Consider the following 11,680-nt stretch of genomic DNA (forward strand, 5'->3'; position numbering starts at 1 on the left):
TACTTTCAAGTTTTTCAACAACTATGACATAAACTACACTACCCATAATGCTTTCGGACCGTCGCCATGTGATGCAGACACACCTCTTGCCGTGATTGGCTGCTCCCTGCTAACGTTCACTCCATTCGGAGGTTTGAAGGTGAAATTTGTTCTTCTGTGTATGCAGTTTTTCATCGCAGTTATGGCATCCAGTACCCTTTACAGCACGCGCACACACCTGTGCAGACATCTGGTGAGTTTGAACTAAATAAATAGTTATTGATAGCCGAACTTTTGCGACTCACGGCACATGCAGCAGTTTGACTGCAGGCCTGTTTCATTGTTTACCTTTTAAAATATTGCGCTTCTCTTTATAAACTGTAGGTCGTCTTTGTTGATATAAATGCTATAACCAGATATTATGTCAACGGACACCCATTTTATGAATATGTCTTAGCAGGCACATAAATATGTAAACAGGACCTACAGCACACGACCATCTCTAAATGTGAGTAAAATGTTATACGATTGTATCACTTCATGGAGCCAGAACTGTTTCTGTCAGGTGTGCATTCAGTGAATATGATCTTCTTTTCTCATTTGTCTCTGGACAGGAAGTTGTCATCGTCAGTGCTGTCAGGACCCCGATGGGGTCTTTCAAAGGAAGCCTTTCCACAGTACCTGCCACCAAACTCGGTTCCGTTGCTATTAAAGGAGCCATTGAGAAAGCAGGTAGAGTTCTGGGGCCAATTGCATGATAAACATATCCATTATGTTAAATGTAGATGTAGGGTAGGCAATTTGTTTTATAAACACTTTTTGTTAAACTGGTTGAAACTCTCTCTACATCCTGATGGCAATCAATAATAGAAGTGGTCTAAATATCATAACATGTACATATAATATCTTCTGTGGAAGCCGCAGGACCAAAAATGTTCGTCCAGTCATTGCATTCGGTCCGAATGTCCGATGTCCTACCTGCCTTTCAACATATCTATTTCCATACCTCCGCGCACCCTGCTCGCGCAGACATCACACGTCATCAACACTTTGTAGACACAGTCACTGAGTGCTGTAAACAAACAGCAGTCGTCTTTTACAGTTCCTCCTAAACCAAAGCAACGAGCTAATGCTGTGTTCAACCATAATATGAGATGGCAACCCATGGACGTTATACTCGGAGCTGGTCATGTTCTCAGACTTGCATTTAAGCATTTCTATCAGTCTTACTTTTCAAATTTCTGTATCAAATTAGACCAATCTACAATTTTATGTAACTGACTTAAAAAATGTTTTGAACAGTCTTAAATAAAATTTGATGACTAACTTGGAAGACTAGTTTTAGCAGTTAATGCATCCAGCGCCGGATAATCTTAGCAGAAATACGTATTTTATTTTATTTTATATATTTTATATAATTTTATATTTTATTTTAAGAATATAATAATTTAATATACCATAATTAAATATAGTTTTATGAGATTATATATATCTATATCTATCTGTCTATCTATCTATCTATCTATATAAAATTATAAATGTTATTATTATTAAAAAAAAAATAATGTTGGGGTTCAGAGCAAATAAAATTATAATTTTATTTAGCAAGGATGCATTAAATCTAAAGACTATGTATAATGCTATAAATGATTTCTATTTCAAAGAAAGTTTGTTCTTTGAACTTGAATCCTAATTTTTTTACATTTGTTTCCACAAAAATATTAAGCAGCACAGATGTATTCAAAATGTATAATGATAATAAATAATGATTTCTGAAGGATCATGTGGCACTGAAAACTGGATAATTATTATGCTGAATATTCGGCTTTGCATCACAGGAATAAATTACATTTTAAAATACACTAAAATAGAAAACAGTTATTTGAAATTATAATAATATTTCACAATATTACTGTTTTACTATATTTTTGAGCAAATAAATGCAACCTTGATAAACACACAAGACTTCTTTCAATATCATACTGACCATACTTTTCAAACTTTTGAACAGTAGTGAATATTATATGCATATATAATCATGTAAAATATAATAATAATAAAAACCTGAGTAACACACATCTTTAAATCAGAACGGTGTGCTATTTGCCTATATAATAAATACCAGTTAGTTTGATTATTATTATTTAATGCAATTATATTCATGAGATAAGTGTCATTAAATAAAAAAATTTAAGTCTTATTTGTTCTAGCTGTCTGTATGATAAAATTCCCTGATGTTAGGAGGTTTGCATGTCATTACAGGAATCCCTTTGGAGGAGGTGAAGGAAGTTTACATGGGCAATGTGTTGCAAGCAGGAGAAGGACAAGCACCAACCAGACAAGCTGTTCTGGGTGCAGGTGAGGGATTTATAATACATATTCTTTTCTTTCTTTTTTTTGTGCTTTGCCAGAGATGAATTTACAAATGCAACTTCTCAAAGAGAAGTTTTAGTGCTAATGTTGGTTCTGCTGGGATTGTGTAATGTTTGTTTTCCTCATGCAGGTCTCCCTCTGTCCACTGAGGCAACTACCATCAATAAAGTGTGTGCCTCTGGGATGAAGTCCATCATGCTGGCCGCTCAAAGTCTCATGTGTGGCCATCAGGTAGTGTGGAAGACCAGAGATCCATAAAGTGAAAGAGTGAGCCTTTAGCGTGCTAATAAAGCAAAATGAGTGAATCTACATGATGTCTCCCAGGATGTGATGGTTGCTGGTGGAATGGAAAGCATGTCTCAGGTTCCATATGTCATGGCCAGAGAAGCGCCCCCTTATGGTGGAGTGAAGCTGGAGGATCTGATTGTTAAGGACGGTTTGACGGACGTCTACAACAAATTCCACATGGCACGTACATTTTTTATAAACCAGTAAGACCGATTGCATTGTATTTGCATGATAGCTTAGCCTGTTAATAAGTATTAAGTGAATAAAGGAAGTGAATTAAGTTGAATTAATGTGGAAACATTGGACATATGTCACTGGCGAGGCCATGATTGTGTACAACGCCACCATTTTCCCCATTTTAGGGAAACTGTGCTGAAAACACAGCCAAGAACAGCAGCATCTCCAGGGAGGAGCAGGACGCATTTGCCATCAACTCCTACAGCCGCAGCAAAGCAGCGTGGGAGTCTGGGATCCTGGCCAAGGAAGTGGTTCCTGTGAGCATCCCTCAGAGAGGTTGGTTTAGCTGTTTAATTCCTTTTTATTTGCAAAAAATTGCCTAATATGAGCTAAAATACTTAGGGGTGTGACGATATAATTATCTCATGAGACAAGACGTTACACAATATTGGGTTCACAAGAAAAAAAACATGTTAACACCATTTTTAAGAAATCTTCAATGACGAAATGTATGACTGGTCTTTTATTCGACTGAATTTCACAAAATGCAAAACAATGCAGGTGCATTTTGAAATGTTTGAACTAATCTAGTGCTGTCGCTAATTATTATTTTGGTAATTGAATAATCAGTCGATTAATTTGATGATTAATCGAGTAACCGGACAATTTTTGTGGTAATAAAAATAAACCTAAGTGAACAATAGCTTCTAAAATTACTTAAAATACATATATAATAACAATGATGAGGCAATAATAATTGGTTCATGGTTTTATTGAACAACTGTTAAAATACATGATGTAACATTATCAACAAGAAAATAATGTCCATTATATTAATAAATGCCTGCAGAGTCCTCAGAAGGCCCGGTAATTGTTGTTGTTACACTTTACTGCATGATCAAATCCTTGTTTAATATTGGCCAAACAACTCGCACATTTTAAAACATATTGATGTATTCCCCTGTGTTGGCATAGGTTTTTAAATGATTTACGTTATAAATCTGGTGAAGTGGCACACATTGTGTTCCCAGATGAACGTTATAAGTAACCTTAACTCACTGCATATGCAGAGAGCACCAAGCACGTTATTGAAGGATTTGCCACAAACTCAACTCCGTCCTGCTAATATCTCGTGGCACAAGATCTCGTCCCACCCCTAAGAATACGCTAGCACAAAAATACACTTTATACATATGTGTATGTATGTTGAATATATTAAAATGCACCATTATTGTGATTTAAACAATTCTTCTCTCTCACTGCTCAGGAAAACCAGACATTGTTGTGAAGGAAGATGAAGAATATAAGAAGGTTGACTTCAGCAAAGTCCCCAAACTGAAAACTGTGTTCCAGAAAGAGAACGGTACAAGATCATCACTTCATTAGCCTTTGTGAAAAAGTCTGCATAATTCTACTAACATGCACAACTGTACTTCCAGATAATAAAATATTCCTGAAATAAAAGGCCACTTAAGTGTACTTAAAGATTGTAGCTTTTTAAAAAGTGCATATTGTAAAATTGTAAGATATCTGTAAAGTACATTGTCAATCATTGTTTTAATAATCTCTTGTCATGCATGTGTCACTATTTTTAAACGTATGCTTTGAGGATAATAAAGAATTGTTTTCAGTTCAAAAGACGAGCAGACCTTTGTTTTTGCAGGCACAGTGACGGCAGCCAACGCTAGTACTCTGAATGATGGAGCGGCTGCTCTCGTCCTCATGACAGCAGATGCGGCAAAGAGGCTCAACGTCACACCGCTGGCGAAGATTGTTGGTGAGGCAATACACACCTATTTAAATCATGTTATGGTGTATTCTGTACATTTCAGCAGATACTGCAATGATTGGAATGACAAGTTATGTAGGAATGTTTTTGTACCCCAACATTTTGCTCATGTTTTTATCACATGTTTTAGTCCCATTGTATTTATCACAGTTTTTTAGCTGTTAGCCAATGCTCTATGTCTGAAACATCCACCTGAATTCTTTATTGGATAACAACACCATGCTAAAGGCACTTTAAAGGGATAGTTCACCCAAAAATGAAAATGCTGTCATCATTTACTCTTCCTCAAGTTGTTCCAAACCTGTATGACTTTCTTTCTTCTGCTGAACACAAAAGAAGATATTTTGAAGAAAGTCGGTAACCAAACGACTGATGGACCCCATTGACTTCCATAGTAGGAAAAAAAATACTATGGAAGTCAATGGGGACCAGCAACTGTTTAATTACCAACTTTCTTTAAAATATCTTCTTTTGTGTTCAGCAGAAGAAAGAAAGTCATACAGGTTTGGAACAACTTGAGGAAGGGTAAATGATGACAGCATTTTCATTTTTGGGTGAACTATCCCTTTAATAATTTAATGTAAATAATTGAAATAAAGTTGTTAAGCTACAGTCAAACTACCGTTTGATGAATGTTTGCATATTTCTTTAAATATCTGAAAAGAGTTTTTGCAGGAACGAACAACATTTACAAGCATAAAGATAAAAAAACCTAAATATTCCTAGAGGGTTAAAATGCATACAATTTTGAAATAATCTAAAGCATAATATCTTATAAACGTCGCAAGGTACAATTTTAACAAGCAGGTACATTTTAAGTGTTCTTTAAAAAATTCTAATATATATCAACATCTTGGTATTCTTTTGGTATATTGGTCAGGGTTTCCGCGGAGTCATAAAAAGTCATAAAACGTCTTAAATTTAATCATCAGAATTTTAGGCCATAAAAAGTCATAAAAACGTCCGGATTTTCCATACAAGGTCATAAATTTCATTTAGCCACGTCTTAAATTGATATGCTCGTTCATTCGTTGGTTCTACCATTGCTTTTTCCCCCTGGCCTGAAAATGCGCTGGCGGCATAATGTTAAATGCACAGGTTAAATGCGCCAAAAGCGGAACGCTCATTTGAAACGCGCGCCACACGAACCATTTACCCGCTCGGCTCCAAGTCCAAACGGCAGCGCAGCGCGAGCTCAATAGAACTGATGCGTTTACTCTGATCGGTCTCGGTCACAAGATCCAGTGAGAAGTGCTTGAATTCAGCGAAGAACACACTGTCTCAGTGATTTAAACCAGTTTAAAGGCAGATTAAACAGCGCTGACCAACAGGAGAAACTCTGCACAACGATACAGTCTGAAGGCTTTTCCGTCTACAATCTCCCATCATTTATCATGGATTTACTGTAACGTTAGCCTAGTAATATTAACTGCACCATGTGGGATATACATATTGAATTTTATTATATTATTAGTGCTGATAATGTATTAAAGGACTAATGGAATATTTACAGTATTTAATAATGTATTTAGGCTACTGTTTTTCATACATTTCCTGAAGATATGTGCCATCAAAGTTAGGCAACACAAACCTGTTTCAAGACTTGGCCCCTATTAGCACATGCAGAAACTAAGTAATTATTTTCCCAATAAAGATATTTATTTTGTTAAGGACAAATGACAAATGTTTGAATGTCCTACCTCAGATTTGTGAAATGTTCACCTGTTTTAGCAAGTGTTTGTCATTATATTTTCTGACAATAAAGAGTAAAGTTAGTTTAAAACCACAATTAAAGCTCTGGTTTCTACAACTTTCACTTAGAAGCAACAGTCTGCCTTTAAACTTGAAAGAAATAAAGATTTGACATTTATCGTGATAATTATCGATATTGACTAATATAAAACAATTATCGTGATAATTTTTTTTGGCCATATTGCCCAGCCCTAACTGAAATCTCCCGGTCTATCACAATGGGAAAGTGTACATTTAACGAGCCATGGCTCAAAGATGGTGTGTTTAGTAGTTGGCTCAAGCCTGTTGCAAATAATCAGTATCAAGCATATTGCACACTGGGTAAGAAGGCGTTGGAGCTGTCTTTAGGCATTTAAATAATACATCTTGTTACTTTCAATGAAAGTCAATTAAAAAAAAAAACTTTTGAAAGGAATTTTAATGATTTTTCGTAATTCGTGTAGGTCATAAATTTCAATCATAATGGTCATAAAAAGGTCTTAAAAAGTCTTAAATTTGACTGACCAAACCCTGCAGAAACCCTGATTGGTATACATTTTTCATTTATGAATGTAAAATGTGCAAGGAATAGTAATAAATGAATTATAAACTTAATATGATAAGGGTCTAAGACACATTTTTGGCCGATACAAAAGTTTGGGGATAGTTACAGATAATTAAAGCTACCTGAAGGGGAGTAATGCTTCTTTTTAGCATTTTTAATAGGCTACATCACTGCTTCTTGGAAAAAATGGCTTTTTATTGGGGAAAACTGCTGTTTTGACTAAACAGCTGTGTTACTGACCGCTACCATTTTGTCTATTTAAATGGAGAAAAATCGATCATAACTCCAGTAAACTATGGAGTGCCGCAGGGATCTGTATTAGGCCCTCTGTTATTTTCAATATATATGATGCCACTTGGAAATATTATAAGGAAACATGGAATTAGTTTCCATTGTTATGCTGATGACACTCAAATATATATTTCATCACGGCCGGATGAAAACGCAAAATTTTCCAAATTGACAGAGTGTGTTAAAGATATAAAAGATTGGATGATGCGTAATTTTCTTTTATTAAATCCAGACAAGACAGAGGTAATACTTATCGGTTCAAAAAACCGCCCACAAAACCTCGCACAATACAACTTTAACATCATAGGATGTCCTGTTACTTTATCCTCTACAGTAAAAGACCTGGGTGTTATACTCGATTGCAACCTGTCTTTTGAAAATCATATTTCATATGTTACAAAAACAGCATTTTTCCACCTTAGAAACATTGCTAAGCTACGTAATATGCTATCAGTTTCTGATGCAGAAAAGTTAGTTCATGCATTCATGACCTCGAGACTGGATTACTGTAATGCTTTACTAGGTGGTTGTCCTGCATCCTCAATAAACAAGCTACAGTTAGTCCAAAATGCCGCCGCTAGAGTTCTTACTAGATCAAGAAAATATGATCATATAACACCGATTTTATCATCACTGCATTGGTTACCTATAAAGTTCCGTATTAATTATAAGGTATTGCTACTGACTTATAAAGCCCTAAACGGCTTAGCTCCAGTCTATTTAACGGATCTTTTATCACCCTATAATCCATCGCGCTCTTTAAGATCACTAAATTCAAGGCTTTTGGTCATACCTAGGATATCCAGAACCACCAAAGGAGGGAGAGCATTCTCACATTTGGCTCCAAAACTCTGGAATAGTCTTCCTGATACTGTTCGTTGCTCAGACTCGCTCTCCCAGTTTAAAACTAGATTAAAGTCGCATCTCTTCAGCCAGGCATTCATATAATCCTACAGTTCAAACTACAATCCGGCCTCTAGCTCATAAATGCCAGAGGAGAACTGGCCCCCGACTGAGCCTGGGTTCTCCCAAGGTTTTTTTTTTTTTCTCCATTAGGTCACCTGATGGAGTTTTAGGACACCATTAGGTCACTTGATGAAGTTTTTCGGTTCCTTGCCACTGTTGCCTTTGGCTTGCTCAGTTGGGGATATTTTGGGGATATTTAATTTAATTGTATCAATCAATAAATTCCTCTTGAAACAAACTTTGTTGTATTATTTTAATTTAATACTGTGAAGCTGCTTTGATACAATCTGTATTGTGAAAAGCGCTATACAAATAAACTTGACTTGACTTGACTTGACTTACTGTCATGCTACTGAAAAATATAGTTGAGTTGGTTGCATTCCTACTAATTTTGTCGGATAATGCATGTTTGCTGGCTTTTCCTACACATCTGGACCGCAATTTTATGTTAATTTGCAGCTTTTGCTGATGCTGCTGTCGCCCCCATCGACTTCCCTATCGCTCCAGCCTTTGCCGTCCCTAAGGTGAGCTAATAGTTGTCTTAATTGCAAAGCTGGCGTGTTTTTGAAGTAATTCAGTGTAATAACATCTATGTTGTGCAGATCCTGAAGGCGGCCGGTTTGAAGAAAGAAGACATTGCCATGTGGGAGATCAATGAAGCCTTCAGTGTTGTGGTGCTGGCCAACATCAAGATGTTAGACATCGACCCCAGCAAAGTCAATATCAATGGAGGAGCAGTTTCCCTCGGACATCCAATTGGGTAAGCAACATCCTTCTCATGCATCACTGTTCACTTCATTGACATACTGGAATTAGATTTGCGTGATAATTAATGTGACGGTTTTGCGATTTCTAGAATGTCAGGGGCGAGAATCGTAGGACACATGGTGCACAATCTGAAATCGGGACAGTACGGACTGGCTGGAATCTGCAATGGAGGAGGCGGCGCTTCCTCCATTCTGATCCAGAAATATTAGGACTTGAGATTGCACTTAATATCATATCAAAGGTCAGAAAAGGTCATGTTTTTTTAATTAAAAAGGGGGAAAACGTAGCAATGCTTCCCAAATGGTAATATTTATTCTGTGCAGTCAATGTAATGAAAGTGTTTATAATTGTTATTGTTTATAATATAATAATTGTTAAAATCTGTAACTGCAATAAAAGAGACTATTGATTGTTTTTGTTGATGCTGAGAGTTATAATGATTATACTCATAAGAAAAATTATATTGCAGTTCCCCTCAAGAACACCAGATGGAGAACGTGCTTTGAGCTCTGCTGCTGATGAACCCTTTTCAGTTTTCAGACTGTGATGATGCATTTCGCCAATAATTAACATTGTAAACTATAGAAGTTTACATATGATGACTTCTGTTACTGAGAACCCTGGAAATGTGAAAAGGGTCCATTGAGGCAACCTGACTAGTAGTGACCTGAAACTAATGTATGCCACAAGTAAGTTGTAAATTGAACAAACAGTTATTACTTTGTGATTATTGAAAGCTGCAGATACTATAGGCATTGATATGGACAATGCATAAGTGAGGGTTTGGACTTAAATGTTCACTTTCCACAATATTTTGGAAATTTACCCCCGGCCCCATACATCCAAAAAAACAAACAAAACATCCACGTTAAAAATAATAAAGATGATGATGATAATGCAACTAATAGCAGAACTCGCACACATTTAATTTTTATTATATTATGATTGTTTAGCATCTTTCAATCCCATTTTAAATGATATTTTGCTTATAGTCATTATTAAATGCAATTGTTTTATGTCATAACGCAATGAAATGTCAATTTGTGTGGACATGATTTTTGGACAGGCTGTCGTACAAAGAAATTATGAACATGCAAAAACAAGAGAGAGTCAACTAAATATTATTAACTGATTATGTTGGAGTCAATCTATGCTGTTTCCTGTAAGCTTTTGGTTTGTCTATGCATTTTTTGCATAGTAAAATAAAACCTGTGGCTGTAGTTTACCCTCTTTTTGCCTAATAATTTTGTCAGATAAATACCTTAACCTTAAGGTTTGTTCCTCCCTCATATTTAAAATATTAAAAAAATATCAGATATGTTTCTCATATTTGTATGGTTTAATCAAACTTGAAGGCTCATTAAACACCAATCCCCTCCAGACATCACTTTTGGCCACTACTGTATGTTTATTTACATACTTTATTTATTCATTTTCCTGTGTTATTAGATATTTTGTTAAATGTCTTGACAAATGGTCTGTCAATTAGAAAACAAAATGAGATATAAACTAAGATGTGTTGATCACATTAAACATAAACTACGCAAAACATTTTTAAGAATTATTTACTCACCCTCATGTCGTTCCAAACTTGTGACTTTTTTTTCTTCTGCAGAACACAAAAGAAGAATACTTCCATTGTATGGACCAAAACAAAAAACACAGACATTTCTTCTTATGTTCCACAGAAGAAAGTCAGTCACAAGTTTGGAATGACATGATGTTGAGTAAATTATGGCAGAATTAACATTTTTGGCTGGAGTATCCCTGTAAAGTTCTGACATTTTCTGTGAAATCTATATAATTTTTGATACAATGCCTAATTGGCATATTTTAAATGTGGCCTTTTCTCCTGTAGTACACCGTCTGTGTCTTTAAATGGACCGGAAGCATTTTTACGCGAGTCACATTTCAGACTAGAATGCTATGTTGTAAAATGACCTCCTCATGTTGCATTTTAACCCAATCAAATAATGATTCAAGAAGAGCTTTGAAAATGTTTAATTACTTGCTGTTACTGGAAATGGAAAATGTGCATGCTGTGCACCGTATAGATACTATATACTGCAGAAATAGAGTAGTGTGGTAGTATGTTGTTCTGAAGAGACGTTTTTCAGTCATGTTACCTTTTTAGACACCTGTTAACTGTTTAACACAAATGTGTTAACTTTGTCCCAGCTATTCTCTGGGCTGACACCAGGAATCCTGTGTTTTTCCAGAGAACCTGTTACAGCAAAAAGCTCCACCTTGCGGAAAAAAATCTGTCTCCACCTTCTGACGCCACACTTGTCACGTCACATAATTCACCACACTTGTCACGTCACATAACTCTGTATGTTAGTTTTGCCAAGTACACAGAGACTGTTTATCAGCTTACAATTATCAATTGCTTCTATTTGTCATTGAAAAGTCATTGTGCTTCAGTCTAACCGATATAGGATCGGGTCAAATATTAACAGGATGCTTTGTGATGTCCATTGACTGAGTTACTGAATAACAGCAGGGACGTTATTGACCCTGTGTGATAGCTGAGTTTGGGAAATTGCCTTTTTATCGTAGTCAACAGATTATATTTACAGCTTGTTTTTTAATACAGTGATTTCTCAATGTTTGAACCATCTATCTGGAAATTGAACAGGAAGTCTAGTTGCGTCCTAAACTTTCATCACATAAGTCTTGTAATGATTTTATAGCTTTTTATTATTCAGGTGATTCCTGGAAAATGTACGAAATGATTTATTGTATGATGCTCG

At 35.8% G+C, this 11,680-nt stretch overlaps 1 protein-coding gene across 2 annotated transcripts; it reads left to right on the forward strand.

Annotated features, from left to right (window-relative positions):
- Positions 1-76: 76 nt before the first annotated feature.
- Positions 77-10,152, forward strand: acat1 (acetyl-CoA acetyltransferase 1). 2 transcript variants are annotated; one of them, XM_082158526.1, is made up of 13 exons: positions 77-232; positions 437-487; positions 594-711; positions 2,242-2,337; positions 2,483-2,583; positions 2,677-2,820; positions 3,003-3,153; positions 4,085-4,180; positions 4,481-4,594; positions 8,619-8,683; positions 8,762-8,919; positions 9,016-9,168; positions 9,397-10,152. In XM_082158526.1, exons 1-12 carry the CDS (start codon positions 161-163, stop codon positions 9,134-9,136), a joined length of 1,287 nt encoding a protein of 428 aa, XP_082014652.1. In that variant the 5' UTR covers positions 77-160; the 3' UTR covers positions 9,137-9,168; positions 9,397-10,152. The 2 variants fall into 2 exon arrangements, with proteins under 2 accessions (XP_082014652.1, XP_082014653.1); XM_082158527.1 differs by lacking the exon at positions 9,397-10,152 and having other exon boundaries at positions 81-232; positions 440-487; positions 9,016-9,285.
- The last annotated feature ends 1,528 nt before the right edge of the window (positions 10,153-11,680 follow it).

The sequence above is a fragment of the Leuciscus leuciscus genome (assembly GCF_965113295.1).
Source record: "Leuciscus leuciscus genome assembly, chromosome: 24".
Lineage (NCBI taxonomy): Eukaryota > Metazoa > Chordata > Actinopteri > Cypriniformes > Leuciscidae > Leuciscus > Leuciscus leuciscus.